This window comes from Triticum aestivum, chromosome 4D (genome assembly GCF_018294505.1).
Source record: "Triticum aestivum cultivar Chinese Spring chromosome 4D, IWGSC CS RefSeq v2.1, whole genome shotgun sequence".
Taxonomy (NCBI): domain Eukaryota; kingdom Viridiplantae; phylum Streptophyta; class Magnoliopsida; order Poales; family Poaceae; genus Triticum; species Triticum aestivum.
The window spans coordinates 408,167,989-408,189,107 of record NC_057805.1 but is presented as its reverse complement, the minus strand read 5'-3'; the positions used below and the strand labels follow the sequence as shown (position 1 = coordinate 408,189,107).

Sequence of the window (21,119 nt, the reverse complement as noted above, 5' to 3'; positions counted from 1 at the left end):
GATTAGAAGACGATGATCCTCGGCAAGATCCTTGCCGAGGAAAGCCACGAGACCCCCGGCAAGATCCTTGCCGGGGACGACAGCGCGCCACGGCAAGACCCTTGCCAGGCCAGCCGGCAAGGCCCTCGCCAAAGACGCCAGCAGGGCCACTGCCAGGCCCGCACCAACCAAGTCTCCACCGCCGTTCACATGGAGCTGTCAGCCCGACCAGCTGGGCAGGCACCTGCGTGGCAACATGCAGCTTCCAGGCCAACTCATCAAGCGCCTACGTGGCGGCATGCAGATCTTCGTGAAGACCCTACCACCGCGCCACCTCAGCTGCCTGCCTTCCTACATGGCGCCGCATGCATCGCTGGCCAGGGCGCGTGTCGAAGCGAGGAGGAGCGGCGACGGACGGGACGGGCCTCGCCCCCGTCCCCGATAAAGCTAGGGGACACCTCAGCGGCGCATTAAATGCGACATGTCCTGTAATACAAGCGATAAGCTCATAGCATTGTGCGCCTTTCCACCTCTTGTATGCCACTGTGGCAGCCCCTTTCGCCTATAAAAGGAGGCCCATGGCATACTGGAGAAGTATTCGGCTCTTTCGAACAACACACTCACCACAACTAGTTCGAGAGCTCAAGAACTCTCTGAAATACACCCACCAAAGCAGGACTAGGGTTTTACGCATCTTCACGGCCCGAACCTGGGTAAACGATCCTCATGCTGGTTACTAATCCTGCTCTTCTCGCAACCCTGTGCCCCGGCAACCGTAGTAGGGATTCTTGTGATCCCATAGGTGTCGTTCCACACTGACACAATGTCTCCCGGGGTGTCGGGGTGTCTCACGCACACACTCTCTCTGTATCTCTCTCTCTCTCTCTTTCTGACTACGATGTACCACTCTTTTCACTAATCTCAGTTGGAAAACACTATTTCTCTCACATGCATATATACACACGCACGGTCTCTACTAGCCCTCTATACGCACATATATGTGCCTACGTGTCTCCCGCACACACATTATCTTTAGGCCTCTCTCGCACACATTGCCCCACCCCACACAGACACACCTCTCTCTTAGTAGTTGGCAGATATGATTCCATCAGATCATTCGGTAGGATATCCCTGACTGTTAGGCTGGATGGTAATACGAGGCAAGGTTTTACCCATGTTCGGACCCTTGCAGTTGAGGAAAAAGCCTACTCCTGGTACTGTATATTAGTGATAGGGGTGTGTACAAAGTACACGTGAATACCAGGCATTGTGCGTGTGTGTATACTATCGACGAACTAGCCCCCCAGGCTTCTATAACATACTCGGGGCCTAGGGTTACAAATCATATATAGTCAGCTTATCACCAGTGGGGATAGAGTCCTCCACGACTCTGGTAGCTTCGTGTTTTACGCCAAGTCCTCCACATGGGTCTTCGTATAATGCGTCTCGGTCCAACCTATGTGGCACAGGACGGAACCGACCCATGAGTCCTCATGTTGACCCACCACAACTAGAAATGATGTGCCCACCCCAACTAGAAATGATGTGCCCACCACACCACACACGCAATCGGCCACTAAGAAAATAAGCATATACAATAGTACAATGTTATAAATGAAAGTTAATTGCATGGTGCATCCAAAAATATTTGTTCTGCATTGTGAATGTTTATATTTTCTCCTAAAATATTAGTCACGGGAAAGAGAAACGAGGGGCATATCTCTCCTTGTCTCCACCGGACACCCCCTCTTTCTACACCACTTTCACGTACGCACACGAACTATCTCTCGGCCCTCTAAAAGTATGCATGCCCGTGACACATTCATGCGTGACGGTCACTGTATTTCAAGCGAAAGCACTATACGGTCGGTAAACTTCAGAATATGCTCATTACGGTCACCGTATATATATTCTCGTGGTGATCATACGATATCTAGCTCATGATACGTCTCCGTATTTTGTTGAGGACACTGACGGACATTGTATTTGTCGGCGTTCTCGGAACGGGGGTCCCCAGACTTGCCTGCGTGCGACCTATGGCGTGGCTCCAGCAACGGCCTGGTACGGCCCATCTTCACCAACAAACCACTGAAGACCCTCGCGAGGGGCCAAGCTTCGCGAGGCGGACGACGCAAGACCTCCTTAGGGGCAGCCTCACTAGGCTGGCTCGCGAGGAGCGGATAGTTCAAGGCGGAGGGCACCTCGCGAGGTTCACATGACGTGAGCCATGACGACCGAAGCCCGGCGGGTGCCAGCGGGCGTAGGGTACCAGTTTCCTCTTTGGTGCTAAAGAGGCAAGCGCAGGCGAGGAGTCCCGAGGCATCAGGCAAAGGTTTCCATATCAGTGCACCAAGACCAAGACCACCAGGACAGCAAGACGGAGGTCACCACGGAGCCCACGGCGGCATTACCGCCAGAGCCTTTGGCAGGCGACGACCACCTTTTGTCAGGATAGCTTCACTACTAGAAAAAAGGTTGTTAGTGGTGCACCAGTTTTTGCTATTAATGGTGCACTATAGGTGCGCCACTATGAACACGCCACTAGTAATTGTTAGTAATGGCGCACCTTTCATGCGCCATTGGTAATCCAAATATCAGTGGCGCACCACATGGTGCGCCACTACTAGCCCTTAGGTGCTCCACTGGTATTCCCTCCAGGTGCGCCACTAATAGCCTTATAGGTGCGCCACTAGTAATAAAGGAAGGTGTGCCACTAATAAGGGCTTAAATGCGCCACTAGTAATGTATTTGGAAAACAAAAAAATCCAAATTTACAGAAAATAACCTATAAGGAAAAATAATTTAAAAACAAAAAATGAAATAGAATCATAATTTTATTATGGTAAGAATATTACAATGTCTTTACAAGTATCCAATAAAAGGAAAATTGCAAGGAAATAAAAGAAAATCCTAAAACTAATCTTCTAGTAATCTTTTCTTCTTTTTCTTCACTTTATCCCTGCAAAATATAACAAAATAAACAGAAAGACAAACAAACTATTTATAACATGTCAATACTGTCATTTTTTATGCAGAACTAGATATGAGCATATATTTCCAGAATTACATGGTGTGAATATTGTATGAGTAAGATTATAATGGAAATGAATTTTGATAGGAGCCCACTTTCGACGAGTATTTATCTGACAGAGCTAAATAATCAGGGCATTTACCTTTTGATAATATTATTATACTATACTACCAGTATACTACTCCACTAGGATTTTTTAGATGAGCAGATTTGAGATAGACATCTGTTCAAGTGGCTATAAGTAGGCTTGAAGAATTCTCATCGGTTCAAGTGGCTAGAGGTAGTCGCACAACTGGAATATAGACTACTAGTACTATTTGAAAAGAAAACAAGAGCAAATCTGAACGTATGAGTCAGATCCGATCACATTGAGCTAGAAAGAAAATTCAACAGGAAACAGATGGCCGGCGACTTAGTTCCAGACGTTGAGGATCTCGTTGTGCCCGGCGAAGACGCTGCGGAGCGCGTTGCGGACGGACTGCTCACAGCGGTAGCTGTCGCAAATGAACTCGTTGTCCTGCAGGTAGTCCAGCAGCCAGGAATTAAAGATAGGAGGGCTAGAACTGAAAGAACTAACATCTTAGAAAGCAACAGGAGATAATTCATATATGCAAAATACATATGAAGTGGTCTTCACCAAATTTGTTGAAACATGAAAGAAATGTTTTAGCAGTACCAATGATACATGTCAAATTAATTGTTCCTGTCAAGACAATGTAAAAGTAGTACTTGCATGCCAATGAAGACTTGCTAGTGTCAGATTCTATGAGGTTCAGGACATGTGGAATTGTGCCAAGTTGACTTGTAATGCCATTATTCATGATCTGAACTTTATCCTCCACAAAATAAAACAACAGTTGATCCATGCGAAAGATACTTAATTTTGAAGCTACTGTTAATTTATAAACTGAATATAAAGTGAGTTTATAAATTCAGAAACAGAAAATTCAGTTAGGCTACTGTTAACTGAATTTTGGAGTGTATACTTAACAAAGGCTTCATTTGACTGTACAGTCAAATTAAAAAAAAAGTGTTCGTGGGGCAGCAGCACTAAGAACTGAAAGAAAAAGGTGCAGAAAAAAGCTACTGAAAAACAATATCAGAAGTAGTGCAGACGCTGTTGAGACGCTGACTGAACCATTGATAGTACTACCACTCTTCTTTTTTGCGTCCATTAGCGTGACAGTGAGGTTACAACCCTGCCATCGACGACGACGACTAGGTTGCTACTGCTGCAGGACAAAAATGTGGAAAATGTTATACATGTAGTTACCAATCCAAGATGCGGAACATGAAAAACGTCCCTCTGACAACTCGAGAGACAAGTGACTGGTTCATTGCCGGTATCAAATTCAACGCAGGGGACAGATGTGAAAATAATGTTACTACATGTGGGCACCACTTGAAAATACAGTATGTACGATTTCGAACTGGGCATTACGGGGACAGTTTGAAGATGTAGAGATTTGTGTTATACCACAATCTGAGTCCCCTCTGGTGCTTATACAGTCTGGCATTCAGTAGCTTTGCGGCTATTGATTATTTCTGCCACAGCAAGAAGGAAAAATAGGGGTTACCAGGAGTAGCTTCCCCATCTGAACCAGATACTGCCTGTACATCACAAGACGGCCTACTGAGGCATCCTTTGGCCATACAAAGCACTCTAGCAAGCACTAGAACATCGGGCCTGAACAATCACCTCTGTCTCTCTCAAAAGGCCTGTCTACCTGGTGCTGGGACTTGCCAGGGAGTGACAATGATGTACTGATCCCAGAAACAGAGACAGAGGGAGATCCATTCAAACTAAAACCGTTCGAAACAAGAAGACTGCTGTTGCAAAACTATTCTCTACAGATATGTGTTAGATATCTCAGGTAATTTTTTTAAGAAACAAACGCAACAGTGTAGACCCTGCTTAACTCCGTTGTTTATTTGTTTTGCCTGAGCTGCGTGCAGGAAAGAGAGCTCCCTTTCAATGCAACACATGTAGCTTGAAACGGAAAAACCTATATGCATCGCTCTGCAGAAGTATTTCAAAGACACACAACGCAATTCATTTATCGTGGCAGTGCTTACTGGAAGTCTGATGCAGCCGACGTACTAAAACTAAGCTGCACTATCCAGAGGTTACAAGATTTGGTGTATATATAGTCATAATAGCACATGGAATTCTTCCGTGGCTGCTTAGTGTCTGCACTCTGTGCAGAACATGACCAGATTCTTGGACTGAATTTCATGGATTTTATATTATTCACATCTGCCAAAATGAAACCTGGTAGTGGTAGATACACGATTTCAGGTGCTGGACTCAGTTGAATTTACTTCCCCCTTCCCTGCTATGGAGTGCGAGCTACACAGGATGAGGATCATCAATTAACTGTCTACGGAACTTGTTGCAATTGAATCATAAGACGAGAAATAAATCATCTATCAACTGAAACCTTCATCCCCCCCTTCAAAAATACCAAGCGACCAACCGCGGAGCTCGGCTACGGCAGACGGGCAGAGGGATTTCTACGCCATACACGGGATCGGGACTGGGGGTGCGGAAGGATCCATGGGCAAGAGCCCTTGCTCCTAGGGCATCGTCGTACTGATGCAAGGGGTGAATCGGGGCGGAGCAGAGAGGGCGTACCTGACTGGTGGGTAGACGAATCGGAGCTTCCCGATCGGGCCGCGCGACATGGATGACCTTTGGTGCCGGCGACATGGATGACCTTCATCTGCGCGATGGGCTCCTCCAGCTCCAGAATCTGAAGAACCAAATCCGCCCTCTAGATCAGACAACACATCCCCACCCACATCGCGGTTGAGGAGGAGGATGAAGGATGGGACGGAGTGCCTGGAGGTAGCGGCCCATGAGGTCCCACTGGTTGCCGCGGTTGCCGGTGTCCGCGTGCACCTTCTGCGTGATGAGCGAGGAGAGCCGGGCCAGCACCTCCTCGTACTCCCCCGCCGCCGCGCCACCTGCACATCAATCCCCACCCCGCCGCACGAACGCGGCAGCCATCAGTACAATACCCAGCCCAACATGCACCACTAGTGTCACTCCATGAAGCTAGCAAGCCCCGATCGGGTCGCGTCGCTCACCTGCGTGCTCCGCAGCGGCGGCGGCGGTGGAGGAGGAGGACTCCATGGCGCGGGGGAGGAAGCGGCGGGTGCGGGAGGAGGCGAGCAGCGAGGAGAGGAGTAGGCGGCAGCGGAGGTTGCCGGCGGCGACGAGAGGGGGGTGAGGCATGGGCGGCGGGGGAATATGCGGCCGGGGCTTCCTGATCTAGATCGAAGTCGAGGGAGGTGGGTGGGGTGTGTCAGGAGGAAGCGGAGGGGAGAGAACGTGACTAGAGGGAGGGGATAAGGGGTGATAGCAATGGCGCACTGGTAGGGGGTGCGCCATACGTACAGATAGCAATGGCGCATCTCTTACTGGTGCGCCACTGCTAAGTCTGGGAATGGGTGTGGGGCCAGGACAAAACTAGTAATAGCGCACCATACACCAGGTGCGCCATTTGTAATATGGCCACTAATGGCGCACCCATATCTGGTTGGCCACTGCTATATAGCAGTGGCGCACCACATACATGGTGCGCCATTAATGCCCATATTAGCTATAGCCGTTTTTTAGTAGTGTTTGTACTAGTTGTCCCCCTTCAAATTGGTTGTTGTGGGAACCCTTCCCGCCTAAACATTTGGGAAGAGGACCAAGGCCTCTATAAATAGGACTAGCCACCACCATAGAAGGGCAGGGATCAACGGAACGGATCAGGGACAGATCATTCGGATCAACCTCAACCACACAAGCTCACTGAGCTCAAGAACACCTCTCCTCAGGAGGCTGTTTTTCCCTTGTACTTGTTCATCCTCAGCCCACAAGGCAATCCGCCACACCACACTGGAGTAGGGCATGACACAACATCGGTGGCCCGAACCAGTATAAACTCTTGTGTCCCTTGTTCTCTGGGTTCGGCGAGCTAGGCCTTGAGATCGTTGAGAGAGTGAGCGAGGGGAAGAGAGATCTTCGTGCACACCCCAGTGTTCGGACCTCAAGGGTTTGCCGGAACCCGTAATCGACATTTGGCGCGCCAGGTAGGGGTGAGCTGAAGCCTTTCTTCCGTCGATCCGCTTTCCACTGCTCCGCCGCATCCATGGCCGACGGTCGCCAAGCTCACGCTGAGCGCCGGGCCGTCCTTGCCGCCCGTGTCGCTCGGACGCTCCTGTCGGCGGGCCTCCCCGTCATTCTCCATCAGCCGCCGCCAACGCCGCCACCGTCCCGGCGGGAAATGAGCAGCAAGCATCATCGCTACACCCCTCTGTGCGGCGGGACGGCCGCACCGCCACCCCGTCGCTGACTCCGGCCGGCTCATCGTCCCACGCTCGTCGCGCGCCCACGGACGCGCAGGCCGCGCTGCTCATGGCACGCGAGCTCCTGCGTTACCGCCCGGTCAACGACCTCTACGAGGACCGGCTGGACCGCATCGCTGAGCTCGTCAGCGCCGCTAGGGGCTCTCCCGTACCATCCCTCTCGCTGCCTCGCCCTCCTCCAGCCATGGGCGACGTAGCTCACTGAGCTCCTCCACCACCTCCGCACCAAAACAGCGCCCTGGCACCAAGACGCGCGGCCCCTCGGCGCGACCCGCTGCGTCGGGCGCCTGCACACGAAGAAGGAAGCTGTCAAGAAGTTCCCCGGCTGTTAGTGTCAAAACTGGCGGATCTCGGGTAGGGGGTCTCGAACTGTGCGTCTAAGGCGAATGGTAACAGGAAGCGGGGGACACAATGTTTACCCAGGTTCGGGCCCTCTCGATGGAGGTAATACCCTACTTCCTTCTTGATTGATCTTGATGATATGAGTATTACAAGAGTTGATCTACCACGAGATCATAGAGGCTAAACCCTAGAAGCTAGCGTATGGTATGATTGTTGTTGTCCTACGGACTAAACCCTCCGGTTTATATAGACCCCGGAGGGGGCTAGGGTTACACAGAGTCGGTTACAAGGGAGGAGATCTACATATCCGTATTGCCAAGCTTGCCTTCCACGCCAAGGAGAGTCCCATCCGGACACGGGACGAAGTCTTCAATCTTGTATCTTCATAGTCCAACAGTCCGGCCAAAGGATATAGTCCGGCTGTCCGAGGACCCCCTAATCCAGGACTCCCTCAGTAGCCCCCGAACCAGGCTTCAATGGCGATGAGTCCGGCGCGCAGATTGTCTTCGGCATTGCAAGGCGGGTTCTTTTCCAAATTCTGAATACTTGTTTGAGTAGTGTCCGGCTTCCCATAAATGTTGCACTCCTTGGCTTCCGCGCCTAAAAACGGATATTCTCCACGCGTCGAGCGAATGCGAGAAGTCGGGGCATTTTTACAATTGCCACCCTAGCCATGTGGGTAAATCGTCTATTAAAGAGACGGGGATTCTCATATCCAGATCACCTCATCCTCCCACAACGAGTATCCATCGGAGCGTGCCCGGAAAAAATCCATTTCAACATGGCCGGTCGTCGCAGCTCCTCCTCTCGCTCCCGTAGCCCTAAGCCCAGCAATTGGAAGAAGTGTTCCGTCCCTCACAGCCAATTAGTAGAGTTACAGACCCAGGGGTTTCTCCCTCCAGCGTATATGGTCCCCGTTCGAGCCGGGCTCGCCACCTATAACAGCGGGGAGCAAGCGGAGATCTTTCCCAGCCCATCCATGGGGGAGCGGGTATGCCTCGTCCCTTACTTATTAAGAGGGCTTGGATTTCCAATTCATCCTTTCCTCCGCGGGCTCGTGGAGTTCTATGTCCTCCAGCTACATAATTTCACTCCCGCCTCCATATTACACATTGCTGGCTATGTCGCCCTTTGCGAGTTGTTTCTGGGCTGCGAAGCTTATTTCGAGCTATGGAAGAGGTTATTCTGCCTCGTACCCCGTACAAAGGAGGGGTCACTGTACCAAGTGGGCGGAGCCGAAATATGGCGCATCGCCGGGACCGGATGCCTGTCCGGTACTCCGAAGAAGACATCCGAGGACTGGCCTTCGGAGTGGTTCTATATGGAGGACGTCCCCCTTCCGGACCCTATTCGGATGGGCCTCCCTGAGTTCGACAACGCTCCCCTAAAGAAACGCCACAGCTGGCGCCCTCGGAGCCCTCAGGAGGAAGATAACGGAGAAGTCCTTTACCCGATGGGCCGGATAAAAATGCTGGCTCAATCAGGATTAACAATAATCGAGGTTATGTAATATGTATAATGCGGGGGGTACAGCCACTTCAATATCGAGGGCACCCCATGTGGCACTTTAACGGGGAAGATGATGCCACCCGCTGCGGGCGTAAGGGACCGGACTCAGTTGCTGCTCTAGCAAAAATCCTGTCCGATTTGTACAAGGGAGAGGAAGAGGAGTTCATCCGCATTAAGCCACGGGATGGATTCTCCATGTACAACCCTCCGAGCTGGGTGAGCTGTCACCTTTTACTCCCAACCTTCCCGCATTCTTCGTCATAAGTACTTACCTTGCCATTTCATGGCAGGAACTGCGAAAAGCTGTAAGGGAGGTCCACAGCCCGCCTCAATAACCGGAGGACCCCGACCGGGCCCTCGATCCCGGACTCGAAGAGGATCCGGTCATATTTGTGGAGCTGATCAACAGGACATTCTATCAATTGAGCTGCGATGATGCCATGGTGGCCATCATAGCCGACTATCCTAGGCTACTCCCTGCATCGCATGTAAGTAAAACTGGAGTCCCGACTTCCGAGAAGGATCCCCTTTTATGCACTTCACCTACCGTACACATATGGTGTCTTACAGGGAAGGCCCTCGGGACGCCATGCCGAACCCACAGTGACTCGCCAACAAGGGGCACAGAAGCCGGGTAGGCTAAAAAGGAAGGCGGTCAGGACTGAGACGCCGTCGTAGAGGTATGATACAGAACCTCGCTCCGTGGTTTTCGTCTTTTAAAATATAATAACGTCCACGTTTCCTAGTAGGAAAAATGCTCGCCGGACTATATCCGGAGAGGTTGCCGATCACGCCTCCACCAGTCGGGCTCCAGGGCCGGACATAGAGGTGGAAGCTAACACGGGGCGAACGCCGGATGCTCCTTCTACAGAGGATGTGGATAGACTATCCGCTACAAATTCCGAAGTGGAGAGCACCATGAATCACAGGTGTCGCCGGGCCATACTCTGTGACGCTTGTTTCTCCCAAGAGGCGTTTGATGCCTTCAACTCAGGAGACGCGTACATCAGTGCTGCTCAAAATGGTCTTGCCAGAGCCACGGACCAGTATGTAAAGGATATACGGGTAAGAAAATCTAATGATTATATATATCAGTAGCCCCTGAGACTTGAAACACTTGACACAACTGATTTAAGGATCATTATTTGTGCAGGTTCTTACAGAGAAGAATACCCAATTGTCTCAAGAGCTGGAAGAGTGCAAAGCCCAACTACGGGCCGCAGTTGCCGCGCTGAAGGAGTCCGAGAAGGCCCCCTCTGGTAACACTTGTCTCTATTGTAAAGAATGACAGGTACCAGATAGTATGCGGCATGCATGCAAATCTAATAATAGATTCTGCAGATGACTCCGGAGTGAATCCGGAGGTCATGATAGGGAACGAGCAGCATGCCCAACGACAGCTAAAGGCTGGTGAGCGCGTGCTTAAAAAGGTTAGGCAGGAGAAAAACAATCTCCAAGATGCCAATATCCAGCTGGGCGTGGAACTGAAGGATGTTCGGGCCCAGCTTGCTGACTCCGTAAAGGAGAATAAGAGGCTTCGACGGGGCATTTTCAGTAAGTGCTTGAACGAACTTTTAAAGAGTTCGACGAAGAGACCGGCTAACAGATTTATATCTGCAGGTATGCTGACGGGTCGTCCCGAGGAGGAGATGCCCGGGTCTGCGGGTGATCTTCTGCCAGAGCTCTCACAACTGCACGAACTAGTTCGGTAGGTGATGCAGGGCATTGCCCAAGCCTTGTGGCCATCCGTTTCCCTGCCAGGGGGCATGGGGGAGCTTGTAGAGAAGCTCAAGGGAGCACGGCGGCGCTTCTGATTATGGAAGATATCAACCTGCCGACAAGGTGCGAGGGAAGCCTGGGCCATGGTGAAGACGCGGTATACCAAGGCTGACCCTAACCACATGGCCGAGGTCGGACCTGTGGGTCCTGACGGGAAGGAGATCCCCGTCAGTTTGGTGTATGACCAAGTAGAATTAGCCGCAAAGTATTCCCAACAGGATTGTAGGCTAGACAGCCTGTTGGATGGTATAGAAGAAGAATTTAGTCAGTTTAAGTGACTGTGTACCTCAAGTGACATATATTGTCCCTAGCCGGATTGTAAATCATTTGTCATGGCGGACCTTTTCGCTTCGACCTCTGGACCCAATAGTCTGTAGTGTATCCGAATACCCACTCAGTTATGTAAAAACCGGGGTACGCGTGGAGACCAAACGTAGGGGTCATAAGTGCTTGAACAGACAAGTACCCAACTAGCTATGTTATATTACATGGATAGTAAGAAACATCTTCCAGGGAGAATAGTTCCGTTAAGGGTTCCTTTCCCTGGGTACGCATGCCCTAATGTGCATGTCTGAACTGCGAAAAGAAACGCATGCTATAAATATCTGGAGGCATGTATTAAAATAAATAAAAGTCATCTTTTGTTCACCAACCGAGTATTCCCTTAAGAACGCTAGCTTTCGGCTTTACCCAGTCTGAGGTACACATCCGGCTGACCCGGCAGTAACAATCGCAGAGGTGCTCCCCTTAGGCCCTAGCCGAATTAACGGGAACGTAGGGCATAAACACAAGAGCCAGGCAACCCATCTTGGCCAAAACTTAAGTCATATCGATGCATATAATGGCAAAAAAGGTACATGTGGAAGAATAACACATGTGTGGGGCATAAAGCCCGGAAAATAGTTATATTAAGCTTCTGTATAAGAAGCCCCCAGGTATAATGAGCGCGGTTAGAGCGTCAAGATTGTGTGGTCAAGACACAATTTGGCCTTTTAAAGCCTTGAACAAAATGAAAAAAAGGAAAGAGAGAAAAGACAGATAACGGATATGTAAAAAATAGATGGAGGTAAGGAGACGAACATAGTGTCCGGCACTAGGCGTAGAACCTTCGGAGTCTGGCTGCGTTCCATGGGTTTGGCTTGAGTCGATTATCCGATGCATCCCGCAGATGGTACGCTCCACCGGTCAGAACCTGGTCAATAATGAAGGGACCTTCCCATTTGGGCTTGAGCTTGTTCCTTTTCTTCTCCGGTAGGCGTAGAACGAGTTCATCAACGTTATAAGTTTTGGCCCGTACTTCTCTGCTTTGATACCTTCGAGCCTGTTGCTGATAGAATGCGGAACGGGCTTTTGCCACGTCACGCTCCTCCTCCAGGGCGTCCAAACTGTCCTGCCGATCGAGCTCGACCTCTTTTTCTTCATACATGCGCACTCGAGGTGAGTCATGAATTATGTCGCAGGGCAGTACCGCCTCTGCGCCGTACACCATAAAAAATTGTGTGTATCCGGTAGTGCGATTCGGCGTGGTCCGCAGCCCCCATAGTACGGAGTCGAGCTCCTCTACCCAATGCGTGTTTGATTCCTTTAAGGACCGCACTAATCTGGGTTTAATGCCGCTCATCATAAGACCATTTGCTCGCTCGACTTGACCGTTAGTTTGCGGGTGATAGACAGAAGCATAATCGAGCTTGATGCCCATGTTGCTGCACCACAGTTTGACCTCGTCGGCTGTAAAGTTCGAGCAATTGTCGGTGATGATGCTGTGGGGGATGCCATAATGGTGTACAACCCCAGATATGAAGTCTATCACTGGTCCGGATTCAGCCATTTTGACTAGTTTGGCTTCTATCCATTTGGTGAATTTGTCCACCATGACCAATAGGTATTTTTTCTTATGGGTTCCCCCTTTGAGGGGTCTGACCATATCAAGCCCCCGGACCGCAAAGGGCAAGTAATGGGGATTGTTTGGAGAGCGGTAGGCGGCATATGGCTTTGGTTTGCAAAAAGCTGGCAACCGACGCAACGTTGAACAAGGTCCTGTGTGTCTGCTCGGGCCGTCGGCCAATAGAAACCTGTACGGAAGGCCTTGCTTACAAGGGCCCGGGCTGCGGCGTGGTGGCCGCCGAGTCCAGCATGGATTTCTGCCCAAAGCTTCCGCCCTTCCTCTTCGGAGATGCACCTTTGAAGGACTCCGGTAGTGCTTTTCTTATAAAGCTCTCCCTCGTGGACCTTGTAGGCTTTAGACCGCCGCACTATGCAGCATGCCTCATTTTGGTCCTCGGGTAGTTCCTGCCTGGTTAGGTAGGCCAGGAATGGTTCTGTCCACGGGGCGATGACGGCCATTATCACGTGGGCTGAAGGTGTTATTTCGGTGGCAGAGCCTCCGATTGTGTCAGAGTGTTCGGTATCTGGTGTTGTGGCCGGGTCCGGACTATTGTTACCGGTGTCCCCTTCCCATGCCACGGATGGCTTAAACAGCCTTTCCAAGAAGATGTTAGGTGGGGCAGGGTCGCGCTTAGCGCCGATACGGGCGAGGATATCCGCCGCTTGATTTTTTTTCCCGAGCCACATGGTGGAATTCAAGCCCCTCGAACCGAGCTGACATTTTGAGGACGGCGTTGCGATAAGCCACCATTTTCGGATCCTTGGCGTCGAAGTCTCCATTTATTTGGGATATTGCGAGGTTCGAGTCCCCACGCACCTCCAGGCGTTGAATGCCCATGGAAACTGCCATCCGGAGACCATGTAACAGGGCCTCGTATTCGGCTGCATTGTTGGAGTCTGTGTATAGTATTTGGAGTACGTATTGTAATGTATCTCCGGTGGGGGACGTCAGGACGACGCCAGCCCCCAGACCAGCCAGCATTTTAGAGCCGTCGAAGTGCATGATCCAATTGGAGTACGCGCTGTATTCTTTAGGGAGTTCGGCTTCTGTCCACTCGGCGACAAAATCGGCCAGTACTTGCGACTTAATGGCTCGCCGTGGTCTATATGTTATGTCGAACGGGAGGAGCTCGATAGCCCATTTGGCAATCCGGCCCGTGGCATCGCGGTTGTTTATTATGTCGTTGAGTGGTACTTCCGAGGCCACCGTAATTGAACACTCTTGAAAGTAGTGTCGTAATTTCCGGGATGCCATAAATACCGCGTATGCTATCTTTTGATAATGTGGGTACCGTGATTTGCATGGAGCGAGGACAGTGGATACATAGTATACCGGCTTTTGAAGTGGGAATTTATGTCCGTCTGTCTCTCGTTCGACGACGAGCACTGCGCTTACAACTTGGTGAGTTGCCGCTATATATAACAGCATTGGTTCGCCGACATTTGGCGCGGCCAAGATTGGGTTGGTGGCCAGGATGGCTTTTATTTCTTCCAATCCGGCCGTGGCCACATCCGTCCACTCGAAGTGTTCGGTGCACCGAAGAAGGCGATAAAGGGGTAGTGCCTTTTCTCCTAATCGGGAGATAAAGCAGCTTAAGGCCGCCACGCATCCAGTTAATTTTTGGATTTGCTTGAGGTCAGTTGGGATAGCCAACTGTGACAGAGCTCGGATTTTAGCCGGATTTGCTTCAATTCCTCTATTGGAGACGATGAAGCCCAGGAGCTTTCCGGCGGGCACGCCGAAAACACATTTTTCCGGATTGAGCTTGATGTCGTATGTTCGGAGATTGTCGAACGTGAGCCTCAAGTCGTCTATTAAGGATTCAACGTGTCTGGTTTTAACGACCACATCGTCTACGTATGCCTCCACTGTTTTGCCGATCTGTTTTTCTAGGCATGTCTGAATCATGCGTTGATACGTTGCACCGGCGTTCTTAAGCCCGAAAGGCATGGTGTTAAAACAGAAGGGGCCGTATGGGGTGATAAATGCCGTTGCGGCTTGGTCGGACTCCGCCATCTTAATTTGATGGTATCCGGAGTATGCGTCGAGGAAACACAATGAGTCGTGTCCTGCAGTAGTGTCGCTAATTTGATCGATGCAGGGGAGGGGGAAGGGATCCTTGGGGCAAGCCTTGTTAAGGTCCTTTAAATCGACACATAGGCGCCAGGATTTATCCTTCTTTGGTACCATCAGCAGGTTTGCTAGCCAGTCCGGATGTTTTATTTCTCTAATGAATCCGGCCTCTAGTAACTTGGCTAGCTCCTCTCCCATGGCTTGTCGCTTAGGTTCAGAGAAACGCCGAAGAGTCTGCTTGACCGGCTTGAATCCCTTTAGAATGTTAAGGCTATGCTCGGCCAGCCTGCGTGGGATTCCTGGCATGTCTTAAGGATGCCAGGCGAATATGTCCCAATTCTCGCACAGGAACTCCCGTAGTGCGGCGTCTACAGCAGGGTTTAACTGTGCCCCGATGGATGCTGTTTTTGTAGGGTCCGTTGGGTGGACTTGGAATTTGACTATTTCATCCGCTGGTTTAAAAGAGGTGGACTTGGATCTTTTGTCGAGTATCACGTCGTCCCTGTCCACTGTGGAGTGCAGCGCAGTTAATTCCTCGGCCGCGAGGGCTTCGGATAATGCCTCGAGGGCCAGTGCGGCTGTTTTGTTTTCGGCGCGGAGTGCTATGTCCGGATCACTAGCTAGAGTGATGATTCCATTGGGCCCGGGCATTTTGAGCTTCATGTAACCGTAATGGGGTATGGCTAGGAAGATCGTGAATGCATCCCGCCCTAGAAGGCCGTGGTATCTGCTACTGAACGGGGCCACTTGGAATGTGATTTCTTCAGACCTATAATTCTCCGCGTGCCGAATACCACATCTAGTGTGATTTTCCCAGCGCATCGTGCCTCCCGGCTAGGGATGATTCCTCTGAAGGTCGTGCTGCTTTGCTCAATGCGGTTTCTGTCTATTTCCATTTTTTGAAGAGTCTCCTCATAGATGAGGTTTAATCCGCTGCCGCCGTCCATGAGCACTTTATTAAGCCGAAAGCCGTCCACAATTGGACTAAGGACCATAGTAGCTGGTGCTCGGACTGTTCGGAATTTAGGTTCGTCACTGGCATTGAAGGTGATAGCCGTGTCACTGCATGGATTTATTGTTGCCATGTGGCAGACTTCGGCAAGGCTGCGGAGTGCTCGCTTACGCCTATTATTTGAGGCGAAGGTCTCGAAGACTGTCAATACTGTATTGTTGTTATCCACGGGATGGTGCTCCGCGGTATTCTTAATGAGGAAATCCTCACCGCTCTTGGCCACCTGCCGGAGTACCCAACATGCTCTAAGGCTGTGTGTTGGTATGGTATCCGTTGTACTATGAATTTTGCATGGCCCATTAAGCCATCCCTCCAATACGGTTCCACGCCCTGTAGTGGGATTTTGCTTCTTTGTAATTGGGTCGGGCGACTTACGAGAGTGCACCCTTTTAGTTCGGATTGGGGGTTTTGTTAGAGCCGGAGCATCCCAAAATTTTGTTTGGGTTTTCCAGGCGCTTTCCATCGCACAGTACTTCCGTACTATGGCCGCCAAGTCAGCGAAGTGTGCTATGTCACGGCGACTTATGGCATTGAGGATTCCCTTGTCCATGCAATTATTGGAAAAGAATGAAATTGCTTCTTCCTAGCGACAGTCCTTAACCTTGTTCATTACAAGGAGGAATCTGGCCCAATAGTGGTGTACTGTCTCCTGGGGCACTTGTCTAATGTGGGAAAGATTGTTTATATCTGGGTGGGTGGGTGGATTTAAGTCCGAACCTTGACCCGATCTGAGACCCAGGGGCAGAGGAGTTTCCGATCTTGGAAGTTCGGGCTCCGGGATGTTGCCCGATAGGTCTGGCCTGTTGCCTGATTCTAGGTTCAGGGTTTGGGCGATGTCCTCCTGTAGACGGGTATCCGGCTCAAAGAGCTCGGGAATCCGGACATAGTTTGTCCTCAAGATAGAGGAAGAATCGCCGCATTGCTCCTCCACCACCGCTATCTGATGGGTGACCGGCGGGGAGTTAATCTCCCTTTTGTCGGGTTTAAGCCCGATCTGATCATAGTCTGTAGAGACTCCCAAAGCGGCGATGCGATCCAAGAGCTCGTTCAAAGAAGAGAGTTCTATTGGATCCAACTGCTCAGTGAGTCCCGAGCTGACGTGGAGGCTGTTTTCGATGACCCGAGAAGTCATCGTCGGCGCAGCGGCCGAACAGGCGGTCATGACGAAACCGCCTAGTCGGAGAGTTTGGCCTACAGCCAGGGCTCCCCCAGAAGTGATGTTGTCCTTGACAACGAGGCGAGCCATCCAGCCTTATGATGACGGCACAGTGGAACTCTCAATGAAAGCACCAATGTCGGTGTCAAAACTCGCGGATCTCGGGTAGGGGGTCCCGAACTGTGCGTCTAAGGCGGATGGTAACAGGAGGCGGGGGACACAATGTTTACCCAGGTTCGGGCCCTCTCGATGGAGGTAATACCCTACTTCCTGCTTGATTGATCTTGATGATATGAGTATTACAAGAGTTGATCTACCACGATATCGTAGAGGCAAAACCCTAGAAGCTAGCCTATGGTATGATTGTTGTTGTCCTACGGACTAAACCCTCCGTTTTATATAGACACCGGAGGGGGCTAGGGTTACACAGAGTCGGTTACAAGGGAGGAGATCTACATATCCGTATTGCCAAGCTTGCCTTCCACGCCAAGGAGAGTCCCATCCGGACACGGGACGAAGTCTTCAATCTTGTATCTTCATAGTCCAACAGTCTGGCCAAAGGATATAGTCCGACTGTCCGAGGACCCCCTAATCCAGGACTCCCTCACCTGCCGCAAGAAAACGCTCCTGCACTCCCGATGCCACCACGTCAAGACTGCGCGCCGCTTGCAGCGGAGGCGCGTGGATGCCAAGATCAGGGTCCGCCTCCGCGACGGGCTCCGGCGACCACGGCAGGCTGCCGTGCCTTCACCCCAGAGCTGCGTAGCGTCCTTTGGCCCGGCAAGTTCAAGCCAGACCTGCCTCCATGCTACGACGGCACTCCTGACCCTGCAGAGTTCCTACAACTCTACGAGCTGAGCATCGAGGCAGCCAACAGCGACGAGAAGGTCATAGCGAACTGGTTTCCCATGGCCCTCAAAGATGGTGCACACTCATGGCTCCTGAACCTGCCTGCAGGATCGATCTCCTCCTGAGGCGAGATGCACGAGCGCTTCGTCACCAACTTCCAGGGCACTCGCGACCGCCCGCCGGCCGCGGGTGACCTACGACGCATCAAGCAACAGCCGGGAGAGACCCTACAGAAGTACATCTAGCGCTTCAACAACGTTCACCTCAAGATTCCCAAGGTGACGGTTGGGTCCATCGTCTCGGCATTCTCTGATGGTGTGCGTGACATCAAGATGAAGGAGGAGCTCTCCATCCACGAGGAGCTATGCACGGCCCTGGAGATGTTCAACATGGAGACCAAGTGTGCAAGAGCTGAGGAGGGGCGCCTCTCCCTCCTCGAGCTCCCTGCTGCCGACCCAGAAGAGAAGAAAGCCAAGGCCAAGGACGTGAAGCGCAAGGGATTAGCCGTGCTCGCGGCGGAGCCGGACACGAAGCGCGGCCGGTTCCACGCCGAGTCGTCCAAGAGCAGCCGTCCGTTCTGTCCTTCCACAACGTACACATCCACAACACCAATGACTGTCAAGAGCTCAGGGCCATTCAAGATGGACGCTTCAGTCGACGCCCCGAGTGCAACGACCGGGGCTACGACCGAGGAGGAGGATGAAGGGGAGGACGCTGGGACGACCGCGGCCCCCGCCAGGAGTGGCGCGACCGGCCTCACAAGGACTGCTGGCAGGATCAGCCTCATGAGGAAGCCTGGAGGGATCAACCTCGCGAGGACCGCCCTCAGGGCAATGCTGGTCTTCCTCTTCTGCCGCCACCACCAAGAAGGAACGATGACCACCATCAGGACGAAGGAGCCCAGGGCTTCCAGGAACCGCGCGCTATCGCCTGCATATTGGGCGGAGCTCAGGCCCCAGCGTCCCAACGCATATTGGGCGGAGCTCAGGACCGCTGGCAGGACCAGCCTTGTGAGGGCGCCTGGAGGGACCAGCCTCTTGAGGACCGACCTCAGGGCAACGCCGGTCTCCCTCCGCTGCCACCACCACCAAGGAGGAACGACGACCATCATCAGGACGGAGGGGCTGGGGGCTTCCAGGAGCCTCGTGCCATCGCCTGCATCTTGGGTGGCGCGCAAGCCCCAGCCTCTCAGTGTATCTTCAAGCAGTTTGCTCGTGAGGTGAATGCGGCCCTTCCCCAGCTCACGGCTACTCGCCTGCTCAGGTGGTCCTAGTGCGCCATCACCTTCAGCTCATCAGACCAGCTCAAGTGCGCAGAAACGGCCGGCGCCCTCCCGATGCTCTGCTCACTTGTCATCAGCAACGTTCAAGTCACCAAGACCCTCATCGATAGCGGCACAGGGCTCAATGTCCTGTCCGTCAAGACATTCGATAGCCTCCAAGTGCCATACGATTAGCTACAGCTTACCAAGCCTTTCTTAGGAGTGACCAACGGCTCCACCACCCTGATAGGGCAGGTCCGCCTCCCTGTCACCTTTGACCAGCGTAACAACTACCGCACCGAGCTCATTGACTTCGACGTCGCCCACATCCGTCTACCGTACAACGCCATCCTTGGGTATCCTGTATTGGCTAAGTTCATGGCAGTAACCCATCATGGCTACAACGTCCTCAAGATGCCAGGGAGCGGCGGCGTCATCACGGTCCCCTGTGAAGAAAGAGATGCGGTGTGCTCCCTTGAGCGCGCTTTCCAGGCCGCAACGATCGAAGAACCCGACGACGAAGGCGCCCTGTACCCTCCTGAGGCCATCCCCAAGAAGAAGAAGCAGCTACTCCACCCAGGGCCTCAAGAGAGCGTCGTTTCCAGCGGCACCACCTCAGGATCTGCGCCTGCAGCTGGGGCGCCTCCCTCCCTCGCATAGGAAGGCGCGCCTGGCGCCCTCCTAGGGCATGCTCGGGGGCTCTCTTCTGGAGGGCCTCAGACCTGGCCAACATCACGAGGGAGGCGCTCGGGCAGCATGTGGAGGCGTGCTTCGCTGCACGTTTCCCTCAGGAGGGCACCGGGCGAGGAGCGCTGGGTGCTCAGGAGTTCATCATCAAGGCAACCCAGGAGCTTCAAGAAGCAAGTACCATGTGCGGTGACCGCCGCCCACCACCCGGCGCAGCTCCCCATCCTGGCGAGGATGACGGGCCGCGCATCTGCGTTGACATTCCAGGGCTCAACAGGGCCGCATCTCAAGAGCGATTCTGGCCTTCGCGCGTTGGTCGGTGCGAGGGTCCGCCTCACAGCTATGTTCACATGACATTTGGCTTGCCGAACATGGCTGCCACCTTCTAGTGCCACTTGCGAAGCGTCCTGGCGGCTCAGGACACCAGGCATCACGCAATCCTCGCGGAGATGACGATGGTCCTCCAAGAACCACCCGAGCCCCCGGAGCCCCCTAAGGCTCAAGGCCTTGGTGGCTCGTGAGAAGCGACTCCTTCAGCGCGCGTCTTCAACTACTTCAACACTCCTTCGACAACGGTACCAGGTGATATTTTCCGGTTTACTCAGCTAGGAGCGCCCCTCGGGCGGCATCACCCAGGCCGCACGGGCCTGTCCCTGCGGCGCATATCTTTTTGCACCTTTAGCTTACTCTATCGGGGGCGCCCCTCGGGGTGCATCATCTCCAGGCTGCTCGGGTCCGTCCCAGTGGCATGTATCGTTCTTGCATCTATTCGAACTAGCTTAGCCCTTTACATGAATGCCCTACGATTCACTTGCTTGATTGTGTCTCACGGCACCCCGTGCTGCTAACCAGTCTCCTGTTTACCCCACGACGAGAACTCCATGTATCGGCACGACGTTTGTGCTCGGGTACATCCCTACAACGCTAATAAACCTGAGAGATCGAGCTCTGGCTCGCGGCCCGCTCCATGCACGTCACTGCTACCTCTTGAGCATGCGTTGGTTTTCCTTTGAAGAGGAAAGGGTGATGCAGCAAAGTAGCGTAAGTATTTCCCTTAGTTTTTGAGAACCAAGGTATCAATCCAGTAGGAGGATACACTCAAATTCCCTCGTACCTACACAAACAAATAAGAACCTTGCAACCAACGCGATAAAGGGGTTGTCAATCCCTTCACGTCCACTTGGAAAAGTGAGATCT

The 21,119-nt window shown here is 52.4% G+C and overlaps 1 protein-coding gene across 7 annotated transcripts; it reads right to left on the bottom strand.

The window, feature by feature from the left end:
- Positions 1–3,136: 3,136 nt before the first annotated feature.
- On the bottom strand, positions 3,137–6,355 carry LOC123098228 (folylpolyglutamate synthase). 7 transcript variants are annotated; one of them, XR_006447684.1, is made up of 5 exons: positions 6,101–6,355; positions 5,853–5,977; positions 5,646–5,763; positions 4,127–4,242; positions 3,137–3,527 (listed from the first exon to the last, which is right to left on the bottom strand). XR_006447684.1 is itself a non-coding variant. In XM_044520162.1 (4 exons), exons 1-4 carry the CDS (start codon positions 6,246–6,248, stop codon positions 4,229–4,231), a joined length of 405 nt encoding a protein of 134 aa, XP_044376097.1. In that variant the 5' UTR covers positions 6,249–6,355; the 3' UTR covers positions 3,137–4,228. The 7 variants fall into 7 exon arrangements, 3 of the variants coding, with proteins under 3 accessions (XP_044376097.1, XP_044376096.1, XP_044376095.1); XR_006447685.1 differs by having other exon boundaries at positions 4,164–4,242; XR_006447682.1 differs by having other exon boundaries at positions 4,127–5,763.
- Between the last annotated feature and the right edge of the window lie 14,764 nt (positions 6,356–21,119).

Coding starts and splice junctions, on each gene's coding strand:
- LOC123098228 (XM_044520160.1), bottom strand. CDS start 6,248: ATGCCTCACCCCCCTCTCGTCGCCGCCGGCAACCTCCGCTGCCGCCTA. Junction 5,978..6,100: donor CGCCGCTGCGGAGCACGCAG/GTGAGCGACGCG, acceptor ATTGATGTGCAG/GTGGCGCGGCGGCGGGGGAG. Junction 5,764..5,852: donor TCATGGGCCGCTACCTCCAG/GCACTCCGTCCC, acceptor TTGGTTCTTCAG/ATTCTGGAGCTGGAGGAGCC.